General features: G+C 32.3%; 1 protein-coding gene across 1 annotated transcript in view; it reads right to left on the minus strand.

The window, feature by feature from the left end:
• Positions 1-453: 453 nt before the first annotated feature.
• Positions 454-22,217, minus strand: part of LOC118191469 (leptin receptor gene-related protein-like) — a 32,971-nt gene continuing 11,207 nt past the window's right edge. The window contains exons 2-3 of the mRNA XM_085826893.1: positions 10,022-10,217; positions 454-5,722 (exon numbers count right to left, since the gene is read on the minus strand). Coding sequence (XP_085683019.1) covers positions 5,609-5,722; positions 10,022-10,217 — 310 coding nt within the window. The 3' untranslated portion in view covers positions 454-5,608. The remainder of the gene's footprint in view (positions 5,723-10,021; positions 10,218-22,217) is intronic.

Below are 22,217 nucleotides of genomic sequence, written 5' to 3' on the forward strand. Positions count from 1 at the left end.
CCTCTCAGAAATAGCAAGCAGAATATTAATTTTTGAAATAACAAAAGCTAATGAAGAAAGATGAAAATTACGAGATATCAACACCACAGTTGAAACATGTAGTATGCCACACCGTATCTTTTAATATGAAGAAGAAATGTTAAAATTTTCCCAAGAAAGATATACATAAACTCATAAAATAAAATCATTTTAATTTATTAAACACTTTATAAAATTACAAGCTAAACAAATGTCCTAAACTGAAATTTTGACATTTTGTAAAATTGTTTAATATATAAATTAAAAAATTTAGACTTTTATCATAAGTTTTCAAGATAGGTGAAATCACTTTACAAACATTTACTCATATACATTATGAAAACAAAATCTGTCATTTGGAGTTATGTCAAAAAATGTTTGAGCAATTAAAATACCGATTTAAATGCGAGAAAATTTACAAATCATTCATTCTCCTTTGTTTCCAAATATATATTTTATTAATATGCATTTGGGATAATTAAATACAAATGCCAAATATTATATTTACATCAAAACACACACACAATATGAGTATATACAAATGCAATATGCAAAAGATAAAACCTAACAAATATTTCTACAGAAGCATAAAAATATAATCAATATGTTAAAAAAAATTCGATATTATACATAAAAAAATGCTAAAAACTAATAAAGGCTAACTGGATCAGGGCAGAAATACTTTTGCATAACATACTATATAATGGCATGTTGAATTTTAATAACCAACTATCAGTAGGTTTTAAAGAACCAAAATCTAAATAACTATTTTTTTTTTATTCTCTTTTTAAATAAATGATTATAAAATATAAATGTAACAATAACAGCCTTTATCTAATTACTTTTCCTATCTTAAATATATAATGAACTATCATCATGTTTTACAAAAATGACTATCAAAAGTTTGTATTAAAAAATTAGCTTCCTTTATTGTTTTCCCTGGTTTACTTTTCTACACCTTGCTTACATAGAAATCACGCATAAAACAATTTGATTGCTAAGAATTAATTTCTGCTGTTGCAGTAACTAGTACCAGAGTTGCGGCATGAAAAAGATGTGTTGTCATCAGAAATGTCCTTTAAAATTTTCATGGTTAAATATTCAATAATATACATGTACTTTCTCATGTAATGTTTTCCTTACTTTTGAATGCTACGTTCTAAATATTTTTAAAATATTAACTTAATTCCCCCTTCTTCTATTGTACAGAGTTGTTCCCCTTGGAGGGCAAGTTTATTGGAAAATTGCATTCTTTTGATAACTTTTATTTTTATTCAGTATATTTAATTTGTATTTGCATTTTTGTATTATCATTTCATTCATTTATTTTCCCTCACATTTACTATTTGAAATGCATTTCTTGCAGATTCATTAATAAACTATCTAGTCTTTTGTTGACTTCTTTCACTTTTCTTCTTCCAATGGCCCTCTTGAAAACTGTGGTCAAGACTGTGAGGTGCTCCTGAGGTTTAACAAGATAACTGAGCTGGACACATTATACTCTGCACGATATTTCCGGCTTTAACATCGATTCTTTACTTAAGCTTGGAAATTCAGATTCAGAAGTTTCTTTTGAGTTATGAATTATGAGTGCAGTATGTATCACAAATTTTCAGAGAAAACAGTCATAGCTACATAGGAAAGTTTAAATTAAAAATTTTTTAATTCATTGAAGTTAATGGTGTCAAACCTGCCGGAACATTGGCTGGTTTCAATCTATTTTGATTCAGTTTTGGAAAGGGGGGAGAAGAATTTACCGAGAAAGGCAAACTGAGAATAGAGAGCATTTTGGGGACTGAAAACTGACAAATTTCCATAAATTAATATGAGGTGCTGAATTACATACCAGAGCAAAGAAGGAATGGCATATCTGTGTTGCGTGAAATACTACACATAAAAGCAAAGGATAAAGTGAAAAACCATAATATTACAACCTAACAATTCAACGGAAGCAGAGGATGACTCGATTTCTTTATGAGGAAAAAAAAAAAAAAAAAAAAACTTAGCTTAAGGAGAACAATTCTTGCACAATGGCTACCACATGTTTATGAAGTAAAGCAGTTAGAATTTCACAGGTTTGCGATATAGCAAAGAAAGGAGTATGATTACAGTCTTGGACATGTAGAAAATGCTGATCAAACTCCTGTATTTTTTATATACCTAATAACGCTACAGCTAATGAAATACGAGCAGCTTCTGTGGTATAAAAACTAGAGGAGCTGAAAAGGTGCACTGCTTAGTAATGTTAACAATGACTACTGATAGTGAAAAATTGCCCCCTTTTGCAATTTTTAAATGGAAGAGGATGCCAAAACAAAAATTCTATTGTGGTATCATAGTTAGGGTACATGAGATAGGTTAGATGTCACATGACTTAATGAAAGAGCGGCTCAGAATTATATGGAACTGTCAGCCAGTTGCTCTCTTGTCTAAGAAGTCAGTATTAATTTTGGGCAGTTTTCGTGGGCATCTCATGGAAGATGTAAATGAATTAGACTGTTCCTCTCATTATGCCAGGAGGGCTGCAAGACTGGACATATCAGTGAACAACCAATTCAAAGATTATCTCCAAAAGTTGTACGAATGGATATCAACAGAGTCACACAATTTTACTATAACTGGAAAAGTCTAGGGACCATTTATTGAACTGATTTGCATGTGATTTGGATTGCATGGGCTCTAATTGATAAAGCAATAATAGTGATATGTTTCATGAAGTTTTGAAGATCATTACGTAAGACTTAATGGGAAGACAAGATTTAACAGTGATGCAAAAAGTACTTCCAGCAACACTAAATCATTTGAGGCCTACAGGGTAGCAGTGGACAATGACAGAAACAGGCAAGATACAAGTTATGGGGAAGTAGAAAGGAAGATATCTTATTAGATATTATAATGTTAATATTACCAAGCATCCTAACAGGAATGTAGGTTTCTTTTAAAAAATAATACAGTACAAAATCCGTAATCCGGATATTCATTATCCGGAACGATCTATAATCCGGACCTGAAAGCCACAAACTTTACACACGAGCGTAAAGAATGTGCATGAATTACGCATGCGCGTGTTGAAAGAAATGTTTAATAAAGTAAACAAATAAATAATAAATATAATATATATATACAAGAAAATAAATAAATATAAAGCTTTTTTTTTTTTTTTTTTTTTGTAAAATTTGATACCCTTTAGATCATTTATTTCATAAATTACGGTTTCATATTTTTAATTGTATAATTTCTGCATGCCATCTTACCAGAATTAAATTGATGATCTATAACCCAGAAAACCCTTATTCCGGAATCACCGAAGTCCTGATGAGTCTGGATTACAGACTTTGTACTGTATTGTAACAGTCACCAGTAATTCATCCATGACTATTATTCATTTGCTACTTAACCATATTATTCGAAAGTAAATTACTTGTATTAGTTTCTTCTCTCGATTTTCGGACAGAAAAATTAATTAAAAAAAAGGGAGAAAATATACAAGAATATACTGCATATTTAGAAACAGCATTTTTTATTTTTGAGTAAGGGTTAAGAAAAATGAAAGTCACAATATATATACTTAAAACAGATTATTAAGTACTTATACACAAAATTCACACATACATCAAATGATTTTGATTTTCTTAAAAGCTCAATTTACAAAGCTACTGCATTTAACTAGAATTTGTAACTGCAATTTTAATTTACTTTTACATTTATGGAAGTATAATAAGTTAGCCAAATGGAAAGTATCCAAAATAATGAATCTATACCTTCAAAATTATTTCTTATATATACTTCTATTTCATGCCATCATACACGGAACTTTCATGATGGCACCTGCTTATGGGCATGCATCACTTAGTGCCATGGATAAGCCCCGTATGATGATACTTAAAGATTACAGGAGGTATGGCATGGAGATGTATCTTTAAGAATCAACTACATATTAAAGAGCCTCAGTCAATACAACTTGATTATTTTTTAAATGGTTAAGTCAAAACCATTGTCTGTAAAATCAAAATTAACAAAATACAATATACATAAAAGCCATACAGGACATATTTTGGTTGCTCTTACATTTAATGAGATTGACTAGATAGATTGTTCTGATAACAGTATACAAGTATTATTGACAGAACTGATTGTTCCAGATAATATTTCACTCTGTATCTTTTGATAAGAGATGTTTTGGCTACACTTACATGCACCGAGATTGACCATTCAGATTGTATTATCATTTTGTATCTTTTGACAATTCACTTCCATAAATTTCATCTTTTACATGGATGAACTATTGATAATTAGCACAGTTGCTTTTATTTCAAATGCATGTTTTATTATTATTAATCCAGCACTACTTTGAATTCATGTCATATTTTCCATTTGGATTTTTAAGATATACGAGTAAAATTATGTTGTGGCTTAAATTTAAAATAAATATTACAATATCTTATTTCTAACAATTCCACTTTACCCAACAATTGGGTCTTTGCTTGAAGCAATTTTTTTTTTTTTTTTTTTTTGAGAAACTTACAAATTATTTTTATTTTTTATTATTTTTTCCAATTTAAAAATCTTGTTGAGTTTAAATTCAAGGTCATCTACTCTATAATACTTTTTCCAATTACAAAATTGTATTATGTCTTAAATTCAAAGTAATACAGTCAAATGACACAATAATGGGGTTCATAACATATTATTTATGAAGCCCATTCTCTATTCACTAAAACAACAAAGAGAAGAAAGTTTCCATAAGATTAAATAATGACAAAAATTCTAGTCATTAACTCATAAAATTCAGTTTATTTCACAAATTTTAACTTATACTGTACCTTACTATCATACCACTAACATCTTAGAGTTTGACATCATAATAACCTTTGAATACTCACATTTACAATATATTTAAGGAATATTCTTAAACTATGGTTATACATTTTTTACATTTTGCATAAATACTGTATCACTATTCTCCTCTACTCCCTCTTTACTACAAAATGCCCTGGCTCAAAATCCCACATTGCTAATATTTTTTTTTTTTTTCCTAACTGCAACTGGCTCAACGAAGTTAAATATTAATACTGAGGGAACTCATAATGGAAATAACTGTGCTAATTATTCTGAGAGAAATTTTCTTTAAAATATTTTTTCTTAACAATTGTGTACAATCAGATATTTTTTGGATCTTTTCTGAGATATAATTTTATTACTCTGAATATCTCTCATATGGACACCTTATACATCAATAAATTCAATGCTTAATATTTGATAAAACTATTTGTTACAATTCTTATTAACCAAACATCATTATAAAGAATAATTTAGCATAACTTTCAATAAACTGGACAATATTTTTTTAAATCTAATCATAATTTAACAAATTACATAACTGCATTAGTTATAATTAATTCCCAAGTACTTACTGTTAACAGTTTAAAGAGGAATACAGCACATTTCAGAAAAAAATATTTGATTGGAGCAAAAAATTTAAAATAGGTAGGTTAAATTCCTAAAATATTAAATTTTTAAAAACCACCAAAACTTTTGTAAGAATAAATATACTGATAGTGTATTTATATATATAATTTGAAAGACATTATCACCACATGCTATAATCTATGTCATCATTATCAAAGGCAAGGAAAAATCCAAGTATTGTAAGAAAAACAATTATATTTCCAGCAAGAACTAAGCCACAAGCACCCCATTCTATCTGAAATAAATGGGTAAATGAAAAAAGAATGTTCAGATTAAACAAATTGAAAAACAAAACAAACAAATATGCTTTAATATAAAACTTTGAAAACATAGGTAAATAATTTTTTAAAGCTTTAGTTCTTTAAAACAAAATTGATATTTATTTAATTACTTTCTTAATTTAACAGTAATAATTTCAAATGATTTCCTTTATTATGCAGAGTAGTCAGCAAATTGGTCACATATGGCTACACAAATAAAACTGCATGAAATACTTATGAAGCAACCAATTTTATTTTTCTATATAACTACCACCTACATTCATACTTTTATCCTGCAGATATATGTAAGCTTCAATACATACTGCATACAGATTTGCTGATGAGGCCACAGAAAACAATGGGACTTGTTTGAAGTCTCATCTTGGTGATACCAATTTGACTGAATCGAAAAAGTGAAAATCATTTGAGGCTCAGTTCGGGTTATACGGAGGCTGCCGAAGTTGGCTTCCAAATTGTTCACAATGGTCCTGGATTATTCATACCACATGAGGTCTGGCATTATGATGAAACAATATATACAATGATACAGACAGTTTGGACTATTTGGCAAACTGCAACCCAAATCTACAACATTCTATGACAACATGATGCAGCAATCACATTCATCACTTGCCTGAAAATGAACTAGTAATTAAATATACATCATAGTTCAATATTTCTCTAATGCACATTCTTCCAACACAATACCTTCTCCTCATACTCCTCTAAACCCCCTTAATGATCAATGGCATTGCTCTCTGACTCAGTACAAAGTATGATGATGATTGGTGACACCTTCTGAAACTGTCATTGGCTATTTCTTGTTATTCTACAACAGATGTAATCTACTTAATAACATTCCCATGTATTTTACTTAAGGAGATTTATATATTTTACCACTATCAGAATAAAAACTCTAAGTATTGTATACTGTTGTTTTTCATTATGAAAAATTTAATTAGTAGTACAGAAAATTAGCAAAATTCTGATACCTTAATGAATGACAAAATATAAATCATCAAGAGCTGCTAATAATATAGACTAGCTTACTGCATGCCTGCTGAATCTAAAAAGTTCTAGGATTGAATCTATAATAAATCACTATTTGCAGAAAACTTTACACTCTTTAATCTTCAACATACACTTTTGTAATGCTATATATTTCTTACTATATTCACAGAGATTCTGGATGCTTTTGCAGAAGTTAGATGTTGGAATTTTACTTCAGAGAGTAAAAAGTAGCCTGTAAATGTCCAACCTGGCTAGTAAGTGAATGAACAGATACATTTTTCTCAAGAAGAAATTAATAGAAGATAAATGACTATGTAAAGAAAACTTTAGGTCTCGTATTCTTTAAATTTAAGATACCATATTTCAAATGCAAATTTTTAAAAAAGGCCTTTTCATAAGCAGACAATATGTTACAGATAGTAAGATCAGAAGTGTTGGTAATTACCACCACTAGATAACATTTAGTAACTTCAATAAGACTGACATTAAAAAATATCTTAAAACTAGACCACTACCTTTGACCCTTTGCAGCTCATATGCTGAACCAGAACTTTCCCCCTGATATGGCTCCTGTAGTTGCTACACAGGCTTTTTTGAAACTTCTCAAAATTTTTAAATAATGTAAATATTGTATATCTTAACTTTCTCTTAGTTTGAAGTTTCATGTATTTTGCTTTAGCGATTCAAGAAGTATGCAAGATCCTATCAGATGACTTCTCGTCATCACGTGAGAATGCACACCAAACTGCAAGCTTCACGGACCGATCAAATGAAATGCAACAGAACTGCTGCTTATCACGTGACAATGGTCATGCCCTCTTGCCTACCTTTGCCTCTATGCAAAGCCATGGCTCATTAGATCGGAGCTTCCATCATCATGTGTCACATGGACATTACATCAGAGAGCCAGAACACGTGTTTTTCACACGATAATCACTGCATACAAGTCGAACAAGGAACATCTTAACACTTCATAAACACATAGTGTGCACAGCCAAATGATATATGTAAAATAGCCTGAATATAAAAATCTATAATTTAAATACTACCTTAATTTTAGGGCTGTGTTTTTACGGCTTAATTTTAGGGCACCAAATGTGACAATTCAGTCATAATTTTGTAATCATAACATGTTAATCATTAATCCTTAACCATTATAATGCACTTATATAATTAAATCAATGTAATACTTTCATCATAAAGCAGTCTCAAAGACTCCTCATACAGATTTTTTATTAATTACAACAATCTAAATCTTTTAGTACTTGCTAATGCAATAAAATGCCTATAAAACAAAATTGTGTATTATACAGTACAAAGTCTGAAACCCGGACATCCATTATGCAGAATGATCTAAAATCCGGACCTCAAAAACACCAATAACGTTTTTCTCCTATGCATTATGCATGTGCATTTAATTCCCCCCTCCACACATAATAAAATATCTGGAGAGTCCCGATTCTTAATTTCACATCAATACTAAATAAAATACTTTGTTTTTGAAGAAACAAACATTTTAGCATAAATCTGCACGATCAGTAATTTGGCTCCATTGCTGGGAATCTGCCTTTGGCACTGAACATTTCACACAGCATCATTGATTTGAAGCCAACCTGGTGTATCATTATTTATTATACTTTCCTTTCATCACCACATGTTTATCAAAACATGACAACTTGAGTAATGGCTCATGTAGTGATACCTAAACAAATTTTTTTATGTGAGGAATTGAATAATAAAAGAGTATGTTAATCTTTTATGTTGCGCTATGCTTGGCGATGATTATAGATTTAAGATAAATGCGCTAAAAAATGTTGACGAGGAAAAATTTACCAAAAATTTCTTTCCATATGCTAAAAATAGATTTTGTTGATGATACTCATAGACCCAAAGATTACATTTAGAGCTATTTGAATTAAGAATAACTGATTTGTTATTCACATAAACCCAGAACCAGCACCAGGGTACGTATGGTCACAGAATTTAGGAACCACAGAGAATGCATCAGACAGTAAGATAACTAGCACTGGCCCTCAATAAGCCTTAAGTATATGTGGGAATTTATTTATTTAGGACTCAGATAAGCCTCCAGCATGCGTAATAAATAAGACAAAGTATCATAAATAACTAAACTAATACAATTCTAGCTTAATTGTCTCAGTGCGTGATAGAAGCAAGATAAAAGTTAATGGAACAACTTGTCGTTAGTTGCCAAGCTCATGATGCATAGCCAAATATGTATAGTGAAGGATAGCTGAATTTGATGATGATAGCAGCTAATTTTAAAGGTTTTTGGATATCGCAAAACAAAGGGGAAATTTTCCAATTAACGGATTTTGTAAAGAAATGTGGAGAAGTGGTAATAAATGAAGATGATATAAAAGAAGTTTTTCATTGTGATGGCAATGCTTCTCAATCATCAATCAATTGATGAATGGCAAAATCTGTATTATGGTTCTAGAACCAGAAAATACCATTACCATTAGTGAAGAAAGTGACACAGAAGTTACTGAAAACGAGAAAATTTCTATTGACAAGTTAGTCGGAACTCTCGAAACAGCAGTTACAGGACTTCAACTGTGTAACTCAACAAGAGATTATGTCTGTCTACAGAACTAAAGAGAAACTATTAGCACAAAAAACAGAGCAACTGTGGAAAATGTTTAATAAGGTAAACAAATAAATATTAAGCTTTTTTTTTTTTTTTTTTTTTTTTTTTTTTTTTGTAAATTTTGATACCCTTTAGATCATAAATACTTCCATTATTTCATAAATTACGATTTCATGTTTTTAATTATAATTTCTAAAGCCATCTTACTAGATTTAAACTGATGATCTAATATCCGGAAAAATCCCAAATTCGGAATCGCCGAAGTCCCAATGAGTCTGGATTTCTGACTTTGCATATTCAAAATACAAGCATATAATTTTCCATTAATATAAAATTAAAAAAAAAAAAAAAAAAGGAAAATATCAGCCTTTGGGACTACTAAGTCACTATACCTAAGAAGGGAAAAACAGGCTTGCTTCCTCTTACAATTGTTTTACACAGTTAGTTTTTATACTTTTATTAAAATTAATTTAATTTCTTCCTTAAAACCAAGTGTTTGATACTTAAAAACTATCACAAGTAAATAGCATTCTGATCAGGTTACTAAAAGCTCTTAATAATAAAATAAAAGCTTTAATAACTGCAATTTCTTAAATTTTGAAAAATAATAAATCTATTAAAATATTAAAATTACTCAAACTTATCAACTTACAACAGGTTGTCCAAAAGGTGCTTCAGCTAAAACTATTGGAAGTCCAAATGCAGAAATAATGATACCAGTTGTTAAAAAAATTGCAACCTCCTGGCAAGCACTGCTAGTTCCCATGTCATCTCTATATCGACGTGATATTAATGTAGGAAGAGGCGACAGAAGGTAAAAGATTAACACAAAAAAAGGGTACCAGTTACTGAAATATAAGAAAGTTAAGTAAATGAAACGAAATTACAAAATTATGTAATATAAGTTACAAATATGTACAAAAACATATCATAGGTAGATAGCTCTCACATGCTTTGCCGTAATCCAATCCAAACATATCATAGTAAAGGGAAAAACACTGCAGTATTAATCATATTTATACACTTATTTTATTTTAATATGCTGATAACTTGAACTACACTTATTTAATTTTAATATGTTGAAAACTTTAATATTAATAAATGCAATAGATTTAGCTTTTAAAATAGAGTTAAACATCAGTTCATGAATTTCATTCCTGAAGTACATTCATCATCTGAAATGATTTTAACCACAAGAATTAATATAAAATGAATTCATCTGTTTCTGGACCATTGATGACTATTTAAAATTTACAATAGTATTTTTCATACAAGTTCTTAACACAAAAACAAATGGAAATCATTAAATATAAAACAAAAGAAGAAACACAATACTAAACAGGTAAACTAGATGAAAATTTAATTTTACCTTATTATTAGGAATGTGGATCTTCAAAACAGAAGAGAAACATGCCAAAGAGAAGTATAAAATCAGCAAAGTGACAACCTCGTGTTTGGCGTAGAATTAGTGAAGAACTCAATCGATTTTGAGGGAAAACTGATACAGTTTTATAGACTTCTTTGCTTCTGATAAAGAAAGACCTGTACCTGTCTGTCTTTGAAATCGATCGAGTTCTTCACTAAATCTATGCCAAATTTAAGGTTGCTGCTGCTCTGCTAATTAAACATAGATTATTTTATTTTACTTTATTTTAAGGAAAATCATAGTAAAGGGAAAAACAAATAAATAAATGGAAACAGATGAGACAGAGAAAGGATGAAATGTCATTGTTTAGATGAAGAATACCTTTCCATAAAAATATCAAAAAATATTTTTCTGGGGTTTCTTTTCTCTTTCTTTATTTCTTAGCCCCTCTCTCAAATCTGCTTGAGAGTCATTAAAGCTCTTTCATTTATAAGTTTCCCATTGTGATCTGCTGTTGTCTACATTTTTAAATGTTTCTAAATAGATATGACACTGTCACTAAAAGTACTTATACTTGCTACTGGGCTTTGTCTAGATATATAATATCATAGATAACAAATAATTTGTCAAATTCCTCAAAATCTCTCCTTGCAAGACAATCTAGCCATAAATTCCACCAGACTGGATTCATGGTTCAGCGAGCCACATGCTGCTACGTTTTGACAATCAAAGTTAAGCAATGGTTACTATCCTTAAGTTAATATCAAAATGATCTTTTTGAAGTCCACATTTCTGAAAATTATTTCCAACAAACTTTGGTATTCATTACTTGAGATACTGTTCATCGCCCAAAATGTTTTTTATTTCAACACTTCGCAATGAGAGGGGTTCCTGATCTGAGATTTCACTGTATAATCATTAAATTATCTGATGATTTTTTTTAAGCACGTAAAACAGAAGTACAAACAGAATTTAAAGATAAATTTGCATTAATATTTCTATAAAATGTGTTTAATTATTTATTTATCAGTTATATATATTTTCTTAGAAATTCATCAAACATATAGAATTATTTAATACTGATTGATGGTTTTTAAAATGAAATGGAAAGCAAATGATGACAGCTATTAAAATAATTCTTATAGACAATTAACATGTGAGGTCAGGAATTTTTTTTTAATATGTTTCCTTGTATTAGTACAAGGAAATACAAAATATCACCAACATGTGGCACTTCAGTTACGGAAACTGTTCGATCATAGAAATAAAAGCTTTAATAACTGGAATTTCACCTTTGGTACTCACTTTAAAATGTTTACGAAAAATCCACTATTCAAAATAATCATTTGTTGTAAGCAAAGTAAAAACTGAGCAGACGTTTCTGCAATATGGCTACTCGAATGGTTTCACATTCATAAATAATGAATTGTTCTAGCTCCGTAAGGAATCTATTGATACAAGAAATCTTTCAAGTTTCCCCAAAGGAAGAAATCATGCTGATTGTGTAAATAAAATAGGCACTGAGGTTGTTCAGTCCCAGTGACTATTTTATCTATTGTCCAATCCCAGTGCCATAACTAGGCATATATAACAGGTTCATCCACACAAGGCCCACTTGGATGGGGTGCCCAAAATATTGTTTACAAGAAATTATACTTTTAAAATTTTCTGCCTTTTTGATGCACAGTTTTACAATTAGATTTTGCCGTACATGTCTATGCTCACCAATATGAATATTCAAATAAATAGCAGAGCTGATTGATATTTTCAACATGCCTAGCTTACCTAACTCGAATTAGGTTACAGTGTGAACCCAGCAATATAGTCACTATGCTTGTGTTTTTGCATATACAGTCAAAAGTCGTTAATTCGGACACCTGTAATCCGGAATGATCTATAATCCGGACCTCAAAGCTAAAAACTTTCTGCGCATGCGCCTCATTGACACATGCGCACAGGCATTTACGCGTGCGCGTAAGACTTTTACGACAGCGCATATGCGTGTGCGCAAGCACAGAATAGATTTTCGCATGCGCGTTTAATGTATAACGGATAGTATAAGCTATAATGATCTAATTATCTATTTCAGTTAATGTTGATCATTGCGTTGTTCCTTAATCTTCGAATTGGATGCGGCTTATTATTTTTTGCAGACTGTAAGAGCAATTTTATAAAAGTAAACTTGAACTTTCGATTATGTCAAATAGAATTTCCGATGCTGGACCTCCCAAAGGATCTACAAAACGAAAGTATGTTTCGATGTCCGTCAAACAAAAATTGGAATTGCAGCAAAAAATGGATAAAGACATGCAGAAGGTGACAGAGAGGTTAGTGAAAACGAAAAAATTTCGATTGACATGTTAGTTGGTATTCTCGGCACAGCAATTACGGGACTTGAACAGCGGAACTTTGTAACTGAACAAGAAATTATGTCTGTTTATAGAATTAAAGAGAAAGTATTATCACATAAAACGAAGCAACTTAAACAACTTACATTGAAGGAAATGTTTAATAAAGTAAACAAATAAATATTAAGCTTTTTTTTTTTGTAAATTTGGATACCCTTTAGATCATAATTGTTCTTTATTTCATAAATTACGGTTTCATATTTTTAATTTTAGAATTTCTGCATGCCATCTTACGAGATTTAAACTGATGATCTATAATCCGGAAAAATCGATAATCCGGAATCGCCGAAGTCCCGACGAGTCTGGATTAACGACTTTTGACTGTATATGTTTGTGAAAACAGGTAAGAAAGCACATAATATTATGATTACTACACTCCAATATTTAGAGAATTTATTACCAGATACATAATGAACAAGCTAGGTTAATCCTGCCAATTTTATTATATTAGGTTTTTGTTATTTCTGTAGGTAGTTTTATTTTTCTCTATTTGTATATAGAAGTGATTTGCGATGTTTACTTTTTTATGCACTTGCAGACTATGTCATTTAATACTTTTTTAATGCACCAATTGAGTTTTACAGTAAAATTTTAACAATTTCATAGTACAATGAATTTTTATCATTTTTTGCAAAATGTTTGATTTGAAAAAATATGGGAATATGGGATGCAAGGGCGTCAAAGTAAATGAAATTTTGTCATGTGCCTGCATTCACTCTATAAATAATAATTAGTACAGTCAAAAGTCGTTAATTCGGACACCCATAATCCAAGAATGATCTATAATCCGGACCTCAAAGCTACAAACTTTCTGCACATGCGTCAACGCGACACATGTGCAGATGATCTATAGGTGTTTACGCGTGCGCGTAAGACCTTTACAGCTGCGAATATGCGTGTGCGCATGCGCATAAAACATTTATCCATGCGCGTTTAATGTATAACGGACGGTATAAGCTAAGCTAAAATTATCTAATTCAGTTAATGTTGCAGATTGCGTTGTTCCTTAATCTTCGAATTGGATCCGGCTTATTATATTTTGCAGACTGTTAGAACAATTTCATAAAAGTAAGCTTGAACTTTCGATTATGTCAAATAGAATTTCCGATATATATTTACTAATATGTAAAGGATTTACAAAACGAAAGTATGTTTCAAAGTCCATTAAACAGAAAGTGGAATTGCTGCAAAAAATGGATAAAGGCATATCCTTTGATTATCTAATCATTCCGAAATCTGTTTATCAATTTCACGCTGCTCTGCGAAGGGAGGGAAACGACGCGGCGCGCAATGAATTGGAAGTTGATCTGTCAGCACTATCCTTATCTTCAGGGCAGATGTTTTTATTTTAATTGGCTTATAATTCCTTACTAAATGTAGTATTTCATCTCGATGTACTCCGTCTTTGATATGATTTAAATCAAATTCCTCGTCATTATAATTTGCTTCCGATAGTGAAGAAAGTGACGCAGAGATTATTGAAAACGAAAAAATTTCGATTGACAAATTAGTCAGTATTCTTGACTCAGCAATTATAGTACTTGAACAGTGGAACTTTGTAACTAAACAAGAAATTATGTCTGTTTAATAGAATTAAAGAGAAAGTATTATCACAGGAAACGAAGCAACTTAAACAACTTACATTGAAAGAAATGTTTAATAAAGTAAACAAATACATATTAAGCTTTTTCTTTCTGTAAATTTTGATACCCTTTAGATCATAATTGTTCTTTATTTCATAAATTACGGTTTCATGTTTTTAATTTTATAATTTCTGCATGCCATCTTCCCAGATTTAAACTGATGATCTATAATCCGGAATCGCCGCAGTCCCGATGAGTCCGGATTAACGACTTTTGACTGTACAGTACAAAGTCCGTAATCTGGACTCGTTGGGAATTCAGTGATTCCAGATTAGGGGTTTTTCAAGATTAGGGATCATAAATCATAAATTTAAATCTGGTAAGATGGCATGCAGAAATTATACAATTAAAAATATGAAACTGTAATTTATGAAATAAAGAGCAATTATGATCTAAAGAGTATCAAAATTTACATACAAAAAAAAAGGCTTAATATTTATTTGTTTACTTTATTAAACTTTTCTTTCAATGCAAGTTGTTTAAGTTGCTTTGTTTTTTGTGCTAATACTTTCTCTTTAATTCTATAAACAGACATACAGATATAATTTCTTGTTCAGTTCCACTGTTCAAGTCCTGTAATTGCTGTGTCGAGAATAACCGACTAACTTGTCAATCGAAATTTTTTCGTTTTCAATAACCTCTCTGTCACTTTCTTCATTATCGGAAGTGATATCTTCTGTATCTAGAACCATACTACAGATTTTGCCTTCCATTAATTGATTGATGATTGGGGCATTGTCGCCGCAATGAAAAACTTCTGTTGTACCATCTTTATTTATTACCACTTCTCCACATTTCTTACAAAATCCAATAACTGGAAAATTTCACCTTTAGTTTGCGATGTCCGAAATCCTTCAAATTCGCGGCTATCATCTAGTTCGTCCTCACCATGAAATATGGTAGCTGGCCATAAATTATGCCAAGCATTTTTTAAGTATCTGGAGACACATCCTCCACGATCTTGCGATGTTCTACACAGCAGATTTTAAGCTAAAAAATTTCAAAAAATCTTGAATATTTTTGCCGTTGTTCAAGAAATTTAACATAGATTTTTAAAATGCTAATTTATATTTGCATTTCAGCACATGTACTATTCCCATATCCATAGGCTGAATGATAGGCATACAATTTGAAGGAAAGAATAATACAGATACATTATCTTTCACTAAAACTTTAAGTAAACTATATGCCGAACAGTTGTCAGGGCTATTTTTGAGTCATCAGGTAAACCAACTGAATTCAAATGTCGCCGAGCCTCGGGTATAAAATAATTTTCAAACCAATTATTCATCAACGCTTGTGTCATCCATGCTCTTTTTATTTGCGTGATATATAAAGGGAAAAATCGTTACTCCTTTAAATGATTGAGGTCGTGCATGTTTTCCGATCATGAAAAGTTTGCACTTGTGCATTCCTGCAGCATTTGCGCATGCTAAAATTGTTAGTCTCGCTTTGGAATCTTTGACACCAGTTTGAGCCTTTTCTGTAGAGGTTGCCAAGTATTTTTGCTGTACATATTGCCAGAAAAGACCAGTTTCATCAGCATTGTAAATTTGTTCTGGAGATAATTGTTTACTAGTAATGAGTTCAATGAATTCATCTGCAAATTGTTCAGCAGCTTCAGTATCAGCTGAAGCTTTTTCACCTGAAATTTTTGTCTTATACCATGGCGATTTTTAAATTTGGTTAACCAACCTGTCGAATATGTGCACTACGTGTTCAAGTTCATTTCTTCATAAAATGTTTTGGCTTGAGCCTTTAGCATTGGACCCGTCAATGGCACGCCCTCGCTGCGACGCTGACTGACCCATTCAACCATCACTTTGTCATGATCGTCACTTTTAGCATAACGAACCCTTTTTCTGTATGTGTAAAGCATACAAAAAAAAAAAAAAAGAAAGAAAGAAAGAAAAAAAAAAAAAAAACAGTTTGTGGCTTTGAGGTCCAGATTATAGATCATTCCCGATATTGGATGTCAGGATTACGGATTTTGTACTGTATACAGTTTCTAGTGTCTTATCTCCATCTTATATTTGTACAGACTATATGTTAAAAATAATATTCTCGTTTAATTCCAGCTTAAAAATGTCTAAGCAACTGTTGGGTGCACATAAGAGAAATACAAGGAAACGAAAATTAGAAGAATGCAAGTCTATGTTGCAACACTTTGTTAAATGGCTAAGAACAGAAACACCAGAGAATAGAGGAAGTGGGAGGTTAAATCTATTAATGTTTCGCAAGCTACAACATTACATTTGATATTTATCCATTAAGAGCGTTTAATACCCCTTTCTCATGTCGATTTTTAATAACAGATGGCGCTACGAACATTGAGCGCTAAAGACTCAAATCTGTAAGACTACCTACAGCCCGGTTACTATGGCAACGACGCTTCCCTTTCTTTGTACTCGTTTGGCGGGAAAGTGAGTAAGCCATAAAACACTTAAACACATCCCCTCAGTTGAACAAAAGGACCTGCTGTCATTTCTTCCGTCTGTGACTCAGACTGCAGAGTATGTTTTGAACAGGAATAGAACTTTTCCACTTGAATGAAAGATATCTATGAGATACGTGCATCAGTCGCTATTTCTTTTCGCAAAATTTGTTCATCACGCTTTTCAATGCTGCGTAATGTTTCATAATTTGCCGTTATTCTGCGGAAGAAAACAGTTTTTAAAAGTAACTAGATTTTTAAGCATTTCGGTAATTTCATCGCGACATAAAAATTATATATAAATGAATTTATACTTGATCATATGTGTATACATATATAGCATGCACATAATATTCCATTTACTTATCCATCCATAATATTCCATAAATATGTGTTAGCACTTTCCAAAGCTTTATATATATTTTTTACTTGTATTATAAAATCGTATAACACTCCTAACTATTATTTTTTTATTTTAAAAGTGGATAAATCATTATCAAATTTTTCTAGTACACGGCACATTATCTGAGATCCGCTTTGAATGAAAACTACATAAAGTGTTATAATGAACAATCAGTTTCAAGATTTCACTTGATACTGAAATGCATAAAATCAAATTGCGTTTCTATGTTTCAGGTTTATAAAATACAGCTGATAATTGAAGGGGTAAAGTACAAGCTGATAATACATGATAAGGGGGAAGAAATTCCTAAATTACAAAATTGAATATTATATTTTACTAAAGTAAAATGATACATATTATAGATACATCCTAAAAAACGATAATATTTATATATATATATTGTATATCGTATATATATATATATATTATATATTTATATGTATATGTACTCTTTTCCGGATGCAACTGTAATTACGTACTGAGCTGGTTTATCATCTTCCTGTAGCGACGCATTTGGATTTGCTGTGAATGAATTTGTTTCATTGAACAGGAACAAATAGGAAACAGAATATTGAAAATTGAATTTGTTTTAAGCATTAGTAATTTATATATGTTAGATGGACTAAAAAGAGTATATTCATGCATAACGTATAAATAAGCGAAGTGAATACTTTTTGGCAATCACCTTTCTAGGATGATCATTTTTGAAAATAACCAGTACTGTTGATAACATAAACACCGGTACGATCTATCTGCCTAAGGAAAAGGATGCCTTCGTGGAAGACTTTCTAAGGGGAATTGACCCCTATACACGTTACACAGGGTAAAACCACGAAAGCGCAGCCAGTCGGACCGAGCTACTGGTGTTCAGCTACTTTACTGCTTTGTGCCTCATTTCAGAGCGGATTCGCTATATATGAAACAGAGCAATGTGCTGTTACCGTATTTAGCAGCCTGCCTTTTTCCTTGACATACCATAAAAAAATAAAATAGCAAAATTATAACAGCGTTTCTAAAAAGATGCTTTGCTATATTCTCATTAAATCTTTATCATTTTGCGCTACTAAAAACGAAGTACGATTATTTCAAATTCAAAATTTTATAACATTACTTTACAGAAAGTGATCTCATGTCTTCTAAAAATGAAGCCCCACATCTGTTTCTATCCAAGCGGCTTACTTTCTAGACAAAGTAATTTCAGTGTAACGTACTTTCAGTTTTATCTAACTTTGAACGAAAAAAAAAAAAAAAAAAAAACTATGTACATAACAGGCAAAGATATTAACGGCACATAAATTTACTCAATTATATTGGATTACCAGAGGAGAAAAAAATAATCCGATGAGATAATTCTCTGAGAATTCATAAACGCTAAATTAAGAATAAATTTTATAAAATGTTTGCTAATGAATACATGTATTTGCATAGTAAGTTTCCTTTTTTTAAAAATTTTCCATCTTTATCACGTTTATCGGAGTGTCGTATTTAACTTCACAATTATGCTCCGAAATTTCATTGCTGTAGATTGGATGATTACCAATATATAATCCTACTAGTAACCAGAGCCAGTATTAGAGGTTTTTGCTGCTCACTACAATATCTGTGGCTCTTACTTCTGCCACGCGCCGCCAGTGGCTGAGTGGTTAAGAATATTGATTACTGGAAGTTAGACCTGGTTTTGGTTCGATCCCAGGCAAACCAGCTGGCTGCATGGTTTGTTTTCCTGTTGTGCAACATGAATACGAGCCAGTTTCCTTCAGCAATTAGGCTCACCCGCGCCCAAGCGGTTAAATCGCTGAACACTGGTAGTTCCGACCTGGGTTCAAATCAAGGCGAACGGGCTGGCTACATGGGCGTTTTCATAATCTTCCCCGTGTGTAACGTGTATGGGGAGCTTCGCTATAAACTAAACTAAGCCTTCAGAAACTTCCTGCACGAAGGCATCTGCTATCTGCCACCTCGTGGCTTTGCTATATTCAAAAAGCCTAACCCAATTCTAGCACTCAGTTCCTCTCTAAATTCTAGCGGGCGAGCGCTAAAGTCGCCTATTACTGGTAGTTCAACCTCGGCACATTATCTGAGTTCAGCTTTGAATGAAAACAACATAAAGTGTTATAATGAAAGATTAGTTTAAAAATTTCACTTGATACTGAAATGCATAAAATCAAATTGCGTTTCTACATATCAGATTTATAAAGTACAGCTGATAATTGTAGGAATATCAGGTTCATAAAGTACAGTTGATAAATACATGAGAAGTGGGAAGGAATTCATAAATTACAGAATTTAATGGTTGTAATGAAAATTTTAAGCACGAACGTTCTTCATAAAGTTATATAAAAAAAAAAAAAAAAAAAAAGTCAGTATCTTTAGTGCGGGTAGTAATCACTACCAAAAATCTATGCTTTTCTGCCAATGTTTTGGTAGTTTTTCAAAACTTTCGGCCTGGAAACTTGGTGGCCCAAGTCCAAACACAGGTCAACCTCATTTCGATGTCTTGTGCAGAAGTGAAGATAGGACCAGCAAGATGTAGCTGCAAGTGTGAAAAAAAGGTAGAAGTCCGAACGTGCGATGTCGGGGTTATATGGTGGGTGTGGTGAAAGATCCCTTTCGAGTCCGTACAGATGCCAGCCGGTGAATGCAGACACGTATGGTATTATCTTGATGGAACGTTACCTTTCTGCGCCGGAACTCAATTCGACTCTTTTCCTTGATAACAGCGTCAACATGCACTAGCATCTCGTTGTATCCTTTACTGTCAAGGGTTTTACCTTTTTCCATATACTATTTGTGATTAATACCACGGCAATCCCACCAAATACAATAGAATTATCTTTTTGTTAGTCAAATTGCGCTTTACGATGCTGCCGACGGACTCACGGGCGCAGATCAACTAAATTTTTGGCCTATGTTGTTAAAATAAATTTATTTTTCAACACAAGTGACTATCTGGTCCAGAACTTTAATTTTCCGTTGATATTCGTTGATATATATGAAGAATAGTACAGGCTCGAACACGTCTGACCTTATCTGCTTGAGTCAGCTCATGCGGCGCACAGCTGACGTTTATGTGATGCACAGTGCGACTAATGGAGAGATTCATTTTTATGGGGCCCACCAGCGGCCGAGCGGTAAAGTCGCTGAACACTGGTAGTTCGGTCCGAGGTTCAAATCCCACAAACGGGCTGGCTGCATGGGAGTTTTCGTGGTTATCCCCTTGAGTAACGTGTATACGAGCCAGTTTCCCTTAGAAAGTCCTCCACGAAGGCATCCCTCCCCTTAGGCAGATAGCCCTAGTGTGCTTTGCCATAATTAAATACACCAACACTAACCATTTTTATGGATAATACCACGGCAATCTCACCAGATCCAAAGCATGATCTTTTCGTTAGTCAAATTACGCTTTGCGACGCTGCCGACAGGCTCACCGGGCGCAGACCAGCTCCCTTTTCGACCTGTATTGTTTGTGTAAACTTGTCTAACTTTGAACGAAAAAAAAACTATTCATATAACACGCAAAGATATTACAGAACATAAATTTACTCAATTTTATTGGATTACCAGAGGAAGAAAAAATACTCAGATAACTCTCTTAGAATTCTTAAACGCTAAATTAAGAATAAATTTTATAAAATGTTTACTAATAAATACAAGTATTTTAAATAATAAATTTTTCCATCTCTACATATACCACGTTTATCGGAATGTCGCATTTGACTTTGCAATTAAGCTCCGAAATTTCCTTGCTGTAGATTGCATGATTACCAATATACTTACAATCCTACTAGTAACCAGGACCACTATTAGGGATTTTTGCTACTCACTACATTATCTGTGGCTCCTACCACACACCACCAGTGGCCGAGTGGTTAAGACTACTGAATACTGGAAGTTCGAACTGGTTTGTGTTCGATGCCAGATGAATCAGCTGGTTGCATTGTTTGTTTTCACTGTGTGTAACAAGAATACAAGCCAGTTCCCTTCAACAATTAGGCCCTCCCGCGGTAGAGGAATTAAATCGCTGAACACTGGTAGTTCCGACCTGGATTCGAATCAAGGTTAACGGGCCGGCTGCATAGACGTTTTCATAATTTTCTCCATGTGTAACGTGTATGGGAAGCCAATTTCTCTAAGAAAGTTCAACATGAAGGCATCCTACTGTGCTTTGCCATAATAACCTAATCTAAGCCTTCAGAAAATTCCTCCACGAAAGCCTGCCATCTTAAGAAGGTAACCCTCGTGGCTTTGCTACATTCAAAGAGCCTAACGCAATTCTAACAATCAATTCCTCCCTAAATTCTAGCAAGCGAGCCGCCGAACACTGGTAGTTCATCCGGAGTTCAAGCCTCGATGAACGAGTTGGATGCATGACCGATTTTGGTGTTTTCCAAATTCACCTGCTTTGGCGTAATCAAACTCTATAATTCTAAACAAACTGACGTTCGGTTCGTCTCCAACGGCTCTATCACCACGTTCCAAATTATAATTACAGCTCAACAAATAAATGTCTGGCGTATACATTCGAATAATCTAAGTAAAAAAAAAAAAAAAAAAAGGGCTTTTTAATTTCTTCCTCAACCAAGCATGCATGCAC

The sequence above is a fragment of the Stegodyphus dumicola genome, chromosome 11, assembly GCF_044657685.1.
Source record: "Stegodyphus dumicola isolate Sdum_Otavi_A_Nest chromosome 11, ASM4465768v1".
NCBI classification, from domain to species: Eukaryota; Metazoa; Arthropoda; class Arachnida; order Araneae; family Eresidae; genus Stegodyphus; species Stegodyphus dumicola.